The 15,214-nt window shown below is 40.2% G+C and overlaps 1 protein-coding gene across 4 annotated transcripts in view; it reads left to right on the top strand.

Annotated features, from left to right (window-relative positions):
• Positions 1-15,214, top strand: part of LYPD6 (LY6/PLAUR domain containing 6) — a 193,427-nt gene that overhangs the window by 157,024 nt on the left and 21,189 nt on the right. For all 4 annotated transcript variants that reach the window (XM_036320152.1, XM_036320154.1, XM_036320151.1 and 1 more), the window contains exon 2: positions 9,374-9,562. In XM_036320152.1, the coding sequence (XP_036176045.1) occupies positions 9,445-9,562 (118 nt within the window). In that variant the 5' untranslated portion in view covers positions 9,374-9,444. The remainder of the gene's footprint in view (positions 1-9,373; positions 9,563-15,214) is intronic.

Here is a 15,214-nt window from a genome sequence, read left to right as displayed (position 1 = left end):
TGAGGTTATTTCAAACTCTGTATTATTTATTGTAGTGGGCATCTGAGTAATGTTGCTAGCCCAGCATTTAGTCCTTCTTTTTCAGGTGACAAAACCTACATTTTATTTTGGGAGATCAATACCTTCTCTTTTCTCAAAGCACGTGATTTCCATAGTTGTATGATGAACTTGTCCCAGTGACATGCTCACGACCCAGCTCTGGCCAACGGACTTCCACATTCCCCTGGCAAGTTATGATCCAAGGACAGACTGCCCTACTTTTTTAGGGCTTTTTCTGGAACAGTTGAAAAACAGTCTGGGAATGCTTCTGAAGCAGCTGGTCACATATTGGGAAGACCTAGATGAGAGTAATGGAAAAAGAGAGGACAAAGCAGAGTTGAGAGATGGAAATTCATTACAGGGTTAAAAGTCCCGCTGTGTCCAAACTGGGCAGTTAGGTGAGATAGTACAATTTTTCTCCCTCCCTTCTGCCCCTCAGTTTTGGTTACAGCCTGTTTGATTTGGATTTCTATACCTTGCGTCCAATGTGAAAACTGGAATTGTCTTCATGAGCTGAACTATAATTCCTCATTAGCTCTCCTGCTCCAGTTCCTCACGATCCAGATACATATTGCTGCATCACAAATCACCACAAAACTTAGTGGTGTGAGGCCATAGCAATCATCTATCCCTTGTGGTTTCTGTGGGTCAGGAATGTGAGAAGCGTTTAGTGTCGTGGTTCTCGCTTGGAGTCTTAATCCAGCTACATTCAGACAGTGGCTGGAACTGGCATAGAGGGGAAGAGACAGGGCTGGAGCAACTGGAGCTGGGAAGATAGCTCTCTTTCTGTAGGAGTCTCAGTAGCTGTGTGTGCACTGCTCGGGCTTCCTCACAGCATGGCACTCAGAACACCGGACTGCTTACATGGCCCAGAGTGGGTGTTCCGGAGCACTGGGTAGAAGTTAATCACCTTCTATGTCCTAGCTTTGAAAGACACACAGTGTCATTTCCACTACACTCTGGTCAATTGGTCAAGAAGGTTGGCCCAGAATCAAGGGGAAGGGATGTAAACTCCACCTCTCATTGGAGACTTATCAACGAATTTGCAGACATTGTTTAATACTACCACATGTTATAAGCAATACCTGAACTGTGAGAAGGTACTAGGATCAGAATGATGTATTTAAGTAGACTTAGTTTCAGGAAGGCATACCTTATTTGATACTTTTGGAAGATGAATTGACGTTTTCAGGTTATTAAGTCAAGTTGCTATCAAGTCTAGTCTGTACATATTAAAAATCAAATCAAGACGTCATGATGTTTTGAGCTTCAGAATTCCATTTTTCTCTTGTTAAGCATTTCAGATTTTAATATGAATATCATTGAAAAGTATTTAGATTTGCATTAGTTCTTACTTCACAATAACTTATATATTGATTTAGTACTGAGATGTTTTATGTAATACTTGGTACCTCAATAAATGTAGCTTCCAGAAGCGCTTAATTGTCTTCTAGTGTCCAGTTTAAGGAATTAAGAGTATTTATTTTATGGACTCTGTATGGGTGTGGATTTGTAAAACTCAACCTGGGTTGTGGTCCTATCATTTTGCTGCTCTGATGAATATAGAAATCCTCTTTTATACCACCTCGTACCAGGGGGTCAAACACAGAATGCAACTCTTTTCAACTTTCTCTCAAGTGGAGGAACTCTAATAGATCTTGAACTTTTTTTTTCTGTTTCACAATGTAACAAGTAATCCATTGGAATAAAACCAGCAGTTGAGTAACTCATGCAAAGGTAATTTAGAGCACAAATTAAATCTGTCAGAGTGGTATTAGATTTGCAAAAGCTCATAAATAACAAATGAAAGGTCACAGAGCTGTGAAAATGAGAATGTGCTTGTTCATAAAGAGAGCTGTAGTCAGGAGCGGGATCCTCGGTGCATATTCAAATAGCAGCACATAAAATGGAAATCAATGCAACAGCCTTTCTAAATGTCTAGAGCAGTCCAAAGGCACAGTGGATTCCAGGGATAAGCATCAAAGTTCTAGAAAAGACCCCTCATATTATCAGAGCGTGTCCAGCATCGTATTGATGAGGTTTAAAGGGTAAAGTTCCACCAACATTGAGAATATATACAGAAAAGGTACAGCCCCCTCAGCAGGGCCCGTATTCAGTAATAGGCTCATTGTGAATGCATGTCACTCATTTTTCATTTTTCAGTTCCTAGAAAATACTAATAGAGTGGGTAGTGATTCATGATTTACTGCAGGGATGTAAGCCGTTGGTGATATTAATAATCAGTCCTGTCTGTCCAGTTTTTCTCATGGAAAAGAGCAGCGGGAAACCTAGCCCTGGCTGCTGCACAATACACAACGTTCTTTCACTCTGAATTGTATGCAGATCCTTCTTTTTAGTGCTTGACGTTTATAAGGGAGCAAAAGCTTTATAAAAAGTAATGTATGGGCTTCATCAAAATTAAAAATTTTTGTGTGCCAAAGGACACCATGAAGAAAGTGAAAGGTCAACCAGAAGAGTGAGAGAGAAGATTTGCAAATCATGTATCTGAAAGGGGTACAGAGGCCAGAATACAGAAAGAATTCTTACAACTCAACAATAAAAGGATAATACCTCATTTAAAAAATGGGCAAAGAATCTGAATAGACATTACTCCAAAGCAAATATACAAATGGCCAGTAAGCACATGAAGAGATGACCAGCACCATTAGTCACTTGGGAAATGCATATTAAAACCACAATGAGATACCATGTCATCCTCACTAAGATGGATATCAATTTTTTTAGTTAAAATAAGTGTTGGTAAAGATGGAGAAATTGGAGCACTGAGATGGGAATGTAAAATGGTGCAGCTACTGTGAAAGACTGGCAGTTCTTCAAAAAAATTAAACATAGAGTCATCATAAGACTCAACAATTCCACTCTTAAGTATATAGCCCAGAAAATTGAAAATATATGCCTCCACAAAAACATGTACATAAATGTTAATAAGTTTTATTCACAATAACCCCAGAGTGTAAACCACCCAAATATCTATCAACCAATCAATAGATAAGTACATGTATATCAATACAATGAAATATAATTCAGCCATAAATATAATTCACTCTATAATATGGATGAACCTTAAAAACATTATGCTAAGTGAAAGAAGCCAGACACAGACGGCTATGTGTTTTATGACTCCATTTACATGAAATGTTCCCAACAGGCAAATCCACAAAGACAGAGAGTAGATTAGTGGTTGCCAGAGAGTAGGGAGAAGATGGAATTAGGAGTGACTGCTAATGGGTGCCACATTTTATTTTGGAGGTAATGGGAATGTTCTGGACTAGGTGATGGTTGTACAATATTATGAATATACCCCAAACACTGAACTGTATTATTTTAAAATGGTGAATTTTAGACCAGTAAAATTGTATACAATAAAAATAACACGCCCTAAAAAAAGAACAAGGGTATTTACAAGGATTAATAACATTCAAATAGAAGGGAGTGAGTTCTTCGTGGAGTGAACCTTGATCAATGGGGAACAAGAGACAGGAAGCAACTGGGCAGATAAATCCTTCCTCCTTCCTCTTTTCTCCTTCCATGGACTCTACTGAGGTGCAGGTCTTCCTTGCAGTCCTGTCTCTATGTGGCCTGTGAACTGTGAGCAGCATAGTAACCTAGGATTAGGATCACATTGTTTTATGTTGTCCAGTTTCATATTCTCCCCAGCCCATCTCTCTCTCTCTTCCACATTCCCTCCTTCCCTTTATCCTCAATTTCCTGGGCTTGCTCCTCCCAGATAAAGTGTGAGCACCTGTACTCCTGTCCCTAGATTCTGCTGCCAGGGGTACCCGGGCTAAGACGCTAAGGGAAGGGCCTGGTAGAAGAGGGAAGGAGAGGACAGCCTGTGAAGTGCGGGTTCTATTTCTAGAGAAGAGGCAGGGACATTTTTGAGGTTATGTTCATGGCTGTAGGTAAAAGCTGACTTTCCTTTGTAGATTAAAAAGTGAAATTATTCTGTCAAACTCATTCTTTGAGGACTGTATTTTAAACAGTTTTCGTCTGTTTTCGTCTTTATAAAAACAAGACATACTCATTGAAATGTTCTAAGCATGCGAATTGAACACAAAGAATGACATTAAACATATGCAAACTGAGCAAAAGGAACATTATCCAAAATCCTATGCCATTTTGGTGTCTGTCTTTTCAGTCTCTTTTCTATTCATACATAAACCTAGAAATACTTTTTTTTCTAAAGAAAGAATAATTTCCTCAATAAAATGTGTTTTGATAATAGTGACTCAATTACTTTAAGACTTTGGAAATTCTCCATTAAACAAATAAAATTCATGTTAAAAAAAGTAGTTGAGCCCTGGCCAGTTTGGCTCAGTGGTTAGAGGGTGGGCCCGCAGACTAAAGGGTTGTGGGTTGGATTCCCAGTCAAGGGCATGTACCTCAGTTGCAGGTTCGATCCCCAGCCCTGGTCAGGGCACATGTGCAGGAGGCAACCACTCGATGTGTCTCTCTCACATTGATGTTTCTCTCTCTCTCTCTCTCCCCCCACCCTCTCTCTCTTTCTATTTCTCTCTTTCTCTCTCCCTTTCACTCCCTCCAAAAATCAATGGAAAAAATATCTTTAGGTGAGGATTTAAAAAAAAAAAGTAGTTGAATCTCCCAGATTTGAAAACTTGTTGCTAAACAATTCAGGCCTGAAGAATTAAGCTTGCCCTTTTCTATAAGTAGAGCTGATCTCTTTTAATGAATGAAATGACTGCTTTAGCTTAACGCATGATCCTTCCCCATGAGTACCATGTGTGAGCGTGTGCACACAGCACACAGGGAGACTGGAGCCTTGGAAGGGTTGCAAGGTAATGTGCTCCTCACCTGTGCTCTCTCAACATCTTTTATACAAGTAAATCCAACCAAAGCAGATATGTAAGGATCATGGGCTGGAACAAAGGCCTGGGAGGGTAGCCGGGGCGAGGTATGGGGGAGAGAGTAGAAGGGCAGCACCCACCTGTTTGCTTCATTGATGAGGGATGGCGGGAAGTCAGTTGGGTCTGTGTGAGCCTCAGCATATTAAAGTCCTAGTGGTAGGAGGGAGCCTCCCTTTCTCTTCCGCTGGCCTTGTCCCTTCCTAGCTGGCATTGGGGCAGATGTCAGGACGGATTGTTATTTGTCATACCTAGTAGTTTTGGGAATTATGTGTGTTTTTTTCTGATTTAAGGAAAGAGAGCTTTATATTGAACCACAGTTGATGGTTCAATTCACATAGAACAGTATATTGACTGAATTTGAAGAAAACAATAATAGTAAAAATATTTGAAAATACTACATGGAATTTGCTGTGTGACAGGTGCTATTTTTAGTGCTTTACGTGTGGTAACTCATTTTTTCTTTGTTGATTAAGGTATTACATACGTGTCCTTATCCCCCCCATTGCCCCCCAACCCCCACTCATGCCCTCACCCCCCTGGTGCCTGTGTCCTGTGGTAACTCATTTAATTCTCATTTTGAAGATGAGAAAACTGAGGCATGGAGTGGTTAAGTAACTGGCTCAAGGTTGCAGAGCCAGAAAATGTTGGAGTTAGTTTCAATCCCAGGCATTTAGGGTTTCATGTCTGTACGTTACTCATGTATAGCCAAACATGCTGCAAAAGGAAGGCTCGTGGCTGGGTAACCAGGCAGCAGAGGTTGCAATAAGGTAAATTTCAGATGCCATTAAGTAATGCATAACTCTTAGTGAAAGTACCATGCAGAGGGAGATTTTTAAATCAATAATCAGAAGGAATACTGTGGTTAAAAAATGCTCTAATAAAAATGTGCCACTTGCATTGTTTGATATATTGAAGCACTGGTGTGGACTTTCAGTTTCACATTAAAAAGAACTTAGGTTGGCAACTAGTTGATATTTAATGTTAAATGATATCAAAATAAAACCAGGTAGCTCTCCTCACCCTGGGCCTGCTGCCGACAGTGAGGAGGGGGTGTTGATGTGCCGGGCTCTCGCCACGGGACGCTGTGCGGATGTGTTCCTCAGGTGCAGCCTCTCCTGACCAGGTGCATGGACAATGAACCACCACTGCATTCATTCAGGAGGAGACAATGTTTCTCTCTGTCACTCGCAAGGGGAGGATATCAGTGATATTTGTTTCCTCATCATATTGTTCAACTAAGTGGCTAGCACGGGGCCTGACACTCACATTTATTAAGGGAGCGGGCAGCCCCTTCTCTTCCTGAACACAAATTTGCATGGGGAGCCAAACTGTAAACATGCCGTGAGCATGAAATTGGCCCGGCTGGCATCATCAAACTGCTACAGGGTGGTAAGAGCTCTACTCTTATTTTTCTAACAAATTGTCTATTTCTTAAAACAAAAGAACACACCAATCCATCTGGAGTTAATTTTAGTGTATTGTGCGTTGTTTGATTTCAGTTCATCTTTTTCACACTATTTAATCAAGTTATCATAATTCTTGCCATTTAATATTTTTCTCTTCTGTAATTTTGAAAAATTGCTTATATTATGGAAATAGTTGGATCTATTTCTGAGCTCCTTGGAATGTTCCATTCTCTGTATTCATTTTTACACTTTTTATTCTTCTTCTTTGATTAATATTACTCTGTAGTATGTTCTAATATCTGATTAGTTCATGTTGATTTTCTCTATTAAATTTGTTTTGTAATACATTTACTCTTGTTCTAATTTTAGAATTATTTTTGTTATGCTATTTTGTTTCTTTTTTTAGGTTATGATATTTATTGGGATGACATTGGTTAATAAGGTCATATAGGTTTCTTGTTATGCTATTTTAAAAAGCTCATTGAACATTGGTATTAACATTTGTAAACAAAATGTTCGAATCATGTGTTTTTTAGCATGTTAAAAGTAAAGTGACTTTCTAACTTGACCACTTGCATGGGCAATAGAATGCTGGTATTTGGAAAATAGAAGGTGACTATAGGAAAACAATAAGTTGGAAAGCAAATAGCACATATAAATTGAGATATACAGTGGGACCTTGACTTACGAGTGATACCAGCTGTCTCTCGGCCGATTTTTTGCATTGAGTTGACAGAGTAATTTGAGTTAACGAGCTCCTTAACGATCTCAGTCTCAGAACCAATTAAACTCCTAAATCAAAGTCCCACTGTACACTGGGTGGCCAGATTATTACGACCACCTGACGTTTGTAGACAAATTAGCTATAATTTCGCGCTGAAGTTGTGAGGGCCAGACCATTATAAATAGGGAAGCAGGTTGTTTACCACAACAGTAGAAGTGATTTTTTTTCTGAAGATATGGGTAAACAACGTGATTTAACAGCCTTTGAATGTGGGATTTATATATATTATGAGTGGCCAGATTATTATGACCACCCCCTCAGTACTTCATTGGGCCACCTTTTGCCTTCAATACTGCGGGATTCTTCTTGGCATTGACTCCACGAGATGTTGAAAGGTGATGCGAGGAATCTGACACCATGCCTGATGAATAGCACTGTCCAGTTCTGTGAGATTTGATGGTTGTGGAACCAGCTGCCTGATGGCTCTTTTAACTTCTCCCACAAATGCTCAATTGGATTGAGATCTGGTGATTGTGGGGGCCACCTAAGCAAGGTAAAGTCTCCCTCATGTTCTTGAAACCACTCCTGCACAATACCAGCACCGTGGCATGGCACAATGTCTTATTGGAAGAAGCCATCTCCATTGGGATATGCCATCAACATGATAGGATGAACTTGATCAGCAATGATACTTAGGTATGTTGTACTATTTAGACGTTTTTCCACACGAATTAAAGGGCCCAAATCATGCCAGGAAAACATGCCCCAAACCATAACACTGCCCTTACCATCTTGAAGGGTTGTACTCATGCATGTGGGGTGCATGCTTTCATGCTGTTTCCGCCAAATTCTCACTCTGCCATCTGCAAGATGCAACTGGAAACGTGATTCATCGGACCACATGACTTTTTTCCAATGATCAACTGTCCAATCCTTGTGTTCCTGTGCGAATTGGAGACGTTTTATCTTGGTAACTGCAGACAGCAAAGGTTTTTTTCCAACAGGCCTTTGGCTGTTTTGCTGATACTCGCTCCATGGCTCTCACAATCATCCCACGTTCAAAGGCTGTTAAATCGCATTGTTTACCTATGTCTTCAGAAAAAAATCACTTCTGTCATGGTAAACAACCTCCTTCCCTATTTATAATGGTCTGACCCTCTAGCAACTTTAGCACAAAATTACAGCTAATTTGCCTACAAACATCAGGTGGTCATAATAATATGGCCACTCAGTATATATCTACATCTTAGTAGCTGGACAATTCAACCCTAGTAGAAGGTTTTCCTGACCCCAGTTTTAATTGAAAAGGACAGAATGAGAATACTGTAGAGGACAGAATGATGATTGCTTACAGCTACACTGATACCTTGATCTCATTTCAGCAGTTTTTGTGTACACACAACAAAATAATCTTTCGAAGAATACAGTATCACCTAGTGTTTAAAAATGTGGACTCAATGATCAGACTGCCTGGATCTGAATCACCTCCTCTATTTGCTGGACTTTGGTTTACTGCAAATGGATTATAATAGTAGTTAGTATATATGTATATGTATATATTACTTCATATATCTATATAGATATAGATATGGATGTATAGATATAGATATATAGATATATATTATCCAAAAAATGTATGCACACTTTGAATAATTATAAAGGCAGTATTTATTAAAATACATTTCATTTTCAAAATTGAACTATCAGCTGTTAAAATGTGTCTATGTTTTTTGGGACGCCCTGTACCAGTATATGACTTCAACAGCACCTAGCCAATGATGCTACTTATGTTAAAGGGATTTTGAGCTAGAAAGGCACTTTTTGGTTTGGAAGAGGCCCATTTGCGTACATTTCTTTATTCCCCAGATCCGAAAGTCTGCCCTGTGCAGGTTTGCATGGGCACCGTGACCCAGTAAGGCTGTACTCCCGTCCTTGGCCTGCACCATTATCAGGGAAATGCTTCTGAGCTTTTGTACCTGACTTATTTATTGTTGCATTCTGGCAGCCATCCCCTGGCCTCCTGGCAAAAAAATAGCTGGATTTCATTAAAATTCAATCTCTCTTGATAGCATCTCTGCTGGATATTAGAGGGGACTGCTACCAGTGGAGCTTGAGCGACCTGATTCAGAAGAGATTTGGGCCGGAATTTTCTAAGTGCTCTAAAATTACCGTTTATAAAGTTTCTTTCTGCGTCTGCCCACTTCCTTGTGCCCTGGGCTCCCTGTCCTCCTGATGCTCTGCTCCCAACACAAAACCTCAGCCAAGTCCTGTGGCTTTTTCGAGTTGGACACTGAGATGACTCTTGCTTCATATTTCAGGTGCCAGTGCTCTCCCGTGGTCCCGAGTCCCCGCTCCCGGGCGCCCTGTATGAGTGACGCCTGGGCCTGCCATGGAGCCTGGCCCTGCCCTGGCCTGGCTCCTGCTGCTGAGCCTGCTGGCTGATTGTCTGAAAGCTGCACAGTCCCGAGACTTCACAGTGAAAGACATTATCTACCTCCACCCTTCAAGTAAGACTCTGTTCTCTTTGCTGCAGAAATGTCACTCGACTGCAAATAAGATTTGAATTAAAAAATGGCGGGGAGCCCTAGCCAGTTTAGCTCAGTGGATAAGGCTTCAGCCAGCAGGCTGGAGGGTCCCAGTTTTGATTCCAGTCAAGGGCATGAGCCTTGGTTATAGGCTTGATCCCAGGTCCTGGTTGGGGTGCGTGCGGGAGGCAACCGATTGATATGTCTCTCTCACATTGATGTTTCTTTCTCTCTGACTCCCCTTCCTTTCGACTCTCTCTAAAAATCAATGGAAAAATATCCTCAGGTGAGGATTAACAAATAATAATAATAATAATAATAATAATAATAAAAATGGCTGGGAGAAGGCAGCCTGCAGTACAGGGAAAACCTCTGATGATTTAATTGGGGGGTGCAGTGCTACCAAAGATGCCATGGGTTTTATCCTCACATTTTCTAGCATGTTTATTTTTATTTTAAGGCAAATTATCAGGATCGTTTTCTCTGTCCCCTGCACCTTCGCTCTGATTCCGAACACCCTTCCCTTTGACTCATGCCAGCCAGTTATCAAAGTGAAATCCATGTCCCAGGAGGAATGTGTTTGTAAAAGATCAGTCCTTTGTAGGGAAGATAATAGCCGGTCCTGTCTGTGCATCTCATTCTCAGTTTCAATGTAATTATCTTCCACGGCTTCCTGTTCCCTCTCCCTTTCGGTTTCCTGTGTGTAAGACTTATCTAGAGAGTGCATCATAATGCAGATGCACGGTCCCTTCCCTGGAGTGTCTGATCGCGTATCTGGCTGGGGCTGTACTGTGGTTTCTGGCTTTTAGCAAGAATATCAGGTGCCTCTGCTGCTGATATTCTAAGGATCACACAGCACTTGCACCACCTCTCTTAGTTGGATCTTCTCTGTATTATCTCTGTGGTGGTGAGAGCTGCGTATATTGTGCATGTTTTGACCTTCAGCATTTGCCCTGAGGTACATTCCTCTTATGAAATAGTCTGTTCCACCTATATCTTTTTGTGTATCCTGTGTGTCAGAACTGTGATAGGCATGAAAGACATAAAGGCAAATAAAGCGTAGTCCTTGCTTTTGAGGATCTTAGAATCTACACAGTGGAGGCGGCTCCTCGACTCCTTTAATATCATCAGCCAGCTGCTCTACTAAACTGCATGGTCTGGTCTGGATGAGAGGTAGGCCATCCAGTCACCCACCCATGGGTCAGCAACTAGCTCAGCGGCTTCATAGCCTTCTGACTTGTGACGATTAAATCTAAGAATGCACACAAAGCCTTTAGCACTGAATGCAGTAAGTGCTTAATAAATGTTAGGGAAATCTTTTAAAATGTTAATTTTCACATTTCTAAAGTGGATAAAATAATCCATACCCTGTCACATTGTTTTGTGGACTTAATATCGTAAATAATATCTGTAAAATGCCGGGCACATATATACTAGGCAATGGGAGACCTGTAAATTATGATGTTGCTATAATTGGCTTAGAGGGTAAACTGAGGATGCTGAAAATATGTTGCTCTAATTTTTAAATTCCAAATATGCCTTTGGCAAGCAGCAAAGAATTTCTTTAGATTTATTGCTACTGTCTCTCACCATTAGAGTCCATTGCCTACTGTAAATTGTATGGGAAGCTTATCTGGATGCTTGTTTTGCAGGGCTGTTTATTTTAGTAAAACCTGTGAAAAGAAGGTGTTTTGAAAACGGCTCTGTTTTCTAGGATTGCATTTTGTTCTTTTCTCCAAACAGTCATACTTTTTTATTAGACTTGATGAACAAAAACCTAGATTTCAGTCCCTTAGGTTTGAGTGCCAGAATTCTCAGCCTCTGGCGGTTCTTGTCCACTTCAATGACAGACTCAGAAGTCACTGGGCCACAGAGCAGGTCCACACCTGGCTTTCTCTGAGGCTGATTGTACTCAGGGTGGGGAGGAAAATCGAGGGGGTTGGATGTAGGTGAACACAAACAAAACAAACACACATCCTGCTTCTGCCTCAGTGGTATAGTGGGTCCTCTCTGATTGTGTGGGCCCCTATTTCAAAGTCAACTTCAAAATGGGATCTTTGCAGGATGACCTATGTTAATTAAATAGAGCCATATCTTAATTAAAAAGAACTCACCATATAGAAATAATTGGTAGGTTTTTTCTGATACATTTTTTTAAAGATAAGAGGATAGAAGAAGCTAGTTTGTATGTAGACAGGTCACCAGCAGGTCTGGGCTCAGCTCTGTTGTGGAGTCTCTGCAACTGGTCCTGGAGGGTAAAGGTTCTTGCTGGATTGAAGTTCCCGTCCATGGGTCCTACTTGGCTAGAATTCTGTTTACCCTGCCCATGTTAAAGCACAGTTAACTTCCCATTTCAGTGCACTAGGTCAGAGATTTGTGGTGTTTGTTTGCTTGTTTTTATACTTTTTTAAAATGGCCGTCGTCCTCTGCCCTGCATAGCACCCACTAGACCAGCGGTTCTCAACCTGTGGGTCGCAACCCCTTTGGGGGGTCAAACAACCCTTTCCCAGGGATCGCCTAAGACCATCGGAAAACACATATTTAATTACATATTGTTTTTGTGATTAATCACTATGCTTTAATTATGTTCAATTTGTAACAATGAAATTGGGGGTCACCACAACATGAGGAACTGTATGAAAGGGTCGCGGCATTAGGAAGGTTGAGAACCACTGCACTAGGCCATGCTTCGATGGAGCGATCTCTCTATGAATAAGCAGGTTTCTATAGAACACAGACTACAACATATACATGAGGGCAGTGTGGGATTGTTTCGATCGGGAAGTATTAATATAATCAATTCACTATCTAGATGGAGGCACACACAGTTTTCGTGAGGTCAGTAAGTGAGCCAGAGTCCATTTCTGTTAGATACAGCTGGGAACCCACAAGGCAGAAATGCACTGATGCTGGAGACACACGTTTTCCACACCAGGCAAACATGAACTCATTTCTGCTGGACCCAAACAGCCCTCAGAGATAATAAGTGGGTGGGCCGGGAATCCTCAGCCTCTGTGACTAATCTCCTTTGCTCTCTGATTCCCTAATCTTTGAAGCTTCTAAGCCTTAAGAGAAATAAACTTTATGGCTTTCAAACTTGAGGCGCTGTCCTCAGTAACATTCTTTTCCATAATCTGTATTTTATTTTATTTTTCATGTGAGAAATGATGACTTCCTTCCCAACTGATGATTAAAGTACCAAAACCTAATAAATCCTTTAAAACTAAAGTTAGTGATAAGAGAAATGAATAGGAGATGGCAGAATTTAACATCCAAATTGACTTCAACCTGTTCTTGGCCTCCCTCCCTTTCCTTGTAATAGCAAATTTTCCTGAGATTCTCACTTTTCCACTGGTTGCATATTCTGAGTCGTTCCTGTGGACCAAAGCATTGAATCCCTGCAGGGGGTTTCTTATGCCAATATAGAGAACCAACTAATTTTTTTTCATAATTCTGTACCACATAAGCCTTGGGGAGTAAGGACACTTTTTAGAAAGGCAGCACAAAATATATTTCTTTTAGAAATTTGTTTACAGTATTAAGATACTGACAACAATTTGTAGGCAAGTGGTCTGAGAGGTAGATCAATTTATTAGATTTCTAAAAATTTTGTGTTTGCTTCTAGTTTCCAAAAACAATGGGAATTAATTTGAAAAGAATTTAAAAAAAGAAAGGTTGGCTGCATTCCACAGAAGCATGCATTTTAAAACAAGATTCTCTTCCCACCACCGTTTTTGGTAACTGAAGGCCTTTGTCCAGGCAAAAGTTCCAAGAGGTGGAAACAAAGAGGAAATCTTTCCCGATGCCTTACAGATGAATTATGGTCAGTTGAACTATAGCTGACCATGGGAGTTAATGGACAGATTATGTGACAGGAAGTAACTGGGCACTTTAGCGTTTCTTTTTTTTTCTTTACAATCACCTTCTCTTGAGGGACCAAGGACTTATGCCCCGAACTACAGAGTACTAAGCTTATGAGCTCTGTGATCAAGAGCCAAATTAGATTCATTCACAGCTGGGGCCACAACAGTTTGAAACTCTACTTGCTCTGCAATGCTTTGAAGTAGCAAAGAAAAAATAGAACATCTCTTAGGAATCTCTTTCCAGTCCTTTTATAAGAAAACTTATCAGATGCAGTATCAATTAGCAAGTTACTGGAGATAGTTGTTCAATTGTAGACCTATTTTTGGCTGAATGTTTCCAGAGGGAAGAATTTAACCATTGCTTGGTATTGTGCTATAATTATCAACTTAAAGCTGAGTCTGTCTGCAGAGATCTGTCACTGAAAAGGGTTTGGTTATTCACTGATCAGTACCGTCTGCTGAGATGTAAGTTCAAGTTCCCGTAAGCAAATATTAGCATGTGGTTGTTGACAAAGCACACAGATATGAAGTTGTAGATTTAAAAAGAAAACTTACTGAAAATGAGATTGTTTGGTTAATTGTCAGTGATACATGCTGATAAACACATTCAGAGATAAAGTGATTTGAAACAAAGCTTCATTATGCCACCTGAGTGTTTTAGTTCGTGTTCCTGTTTAAACTTTGATCTACTTTAAGTTAATTTCAGAGTTCGGTACTACTTGCATAAGAAATGACAGTATTTAATTAAACATGTCACTAGTCTTGCAAAAGATAGTTTTGAAGAGTCTATTAAATAATCCCAAATTTGGCAACACTACAGCTTATGAGTGCTAGGTTCTCAAAAAGTTTATGAATGGAATGGTTGGAGTGTCAATCTTCACTCAGAGTTCTTAACTTATCTCTTTGATGGGAAAGCTCCCAGGAAAATTAACCCAACATTCCAGCTCAAAGTTCTACTGGCTGTAGCAACATTCAGATGAAATTGGATACTCTAGCGCAGTGGTTCTCAACCTTGGCTGCACATTAGAATCACCTGGGAATCTTTTTAAAATCCTGATTTCTGGGCCTCATCCTCTGGAAATTCTGTTTCTTTCTTACTAATGTTGTGGCCCCACCCCATAACAAAGAAACAGAATTTCCGGAGGATGAGGCCCAGAAATCAGGATGTTAAAAAGATTCCCAGGTGATTCTAATGTGCAGCCAAGGTTGAGAACCACTGCTCTAGCGAGTTAAACATGCCAGCTACAGTGCTATGGCTCTTTTCAGTCATGAACCTTAACCAATCTGATCATTTTTTGAGAAATGCTGTTCTTTGACAAACAGTTTACACCTGTTTTTCAAAACTCCTACTCTGCTAATCCTGCTTCAAAATTTAAAAACTGCTTTAAACTTTTACTTTTTAAAAATATGTTTTCATTTATTTCAGAGAGGAAGAGAGGGAGAGAACCATCAATGATAACAGAGAATCACTGATTGCCTGCCTCCATTACACTCTCTGCTGGGGATTGAGCCTACAATCAGGGCATGTACCCTGACCAGGAATTGAACTGTAACCTCCTGGTTCATAGATGAATGTTCAGCCACTGAACTATACCAGCCAGCCTAAACTTCTTTCTTTTAAACATATTTATATATTAAATATCTTGAAGATGCTAGTGACTGTTTTTTAATGGAATCAGGATGATTTACTAAACTATTTTGCATGTTTTTTCTCATAACTTATAAAATTAAGCCAATTAAAATGTCTATGAGAATATTTGAATGGCTTTGG

The sequence above is a fragment of the Myotis myotis genome, unplaced genomic scaffold, assembly GCF_014108235.1.
Source record: "Myotis myotis isolate mMyoMyo1 unplaced genomic scaffold, mMyoMyo1.p scaffold_m19_p_8, whole genome shotgun sequence".
Taxonomy (NCBI): Eukaryota; Metazoa; Chordata; class Mammalia; order Chiroptera; family Vespertilionidae; genus Myotis; species Myotis myotis.
This window is presented reverse-complemented; position numbering and strand designations above follow the sequence as displayed.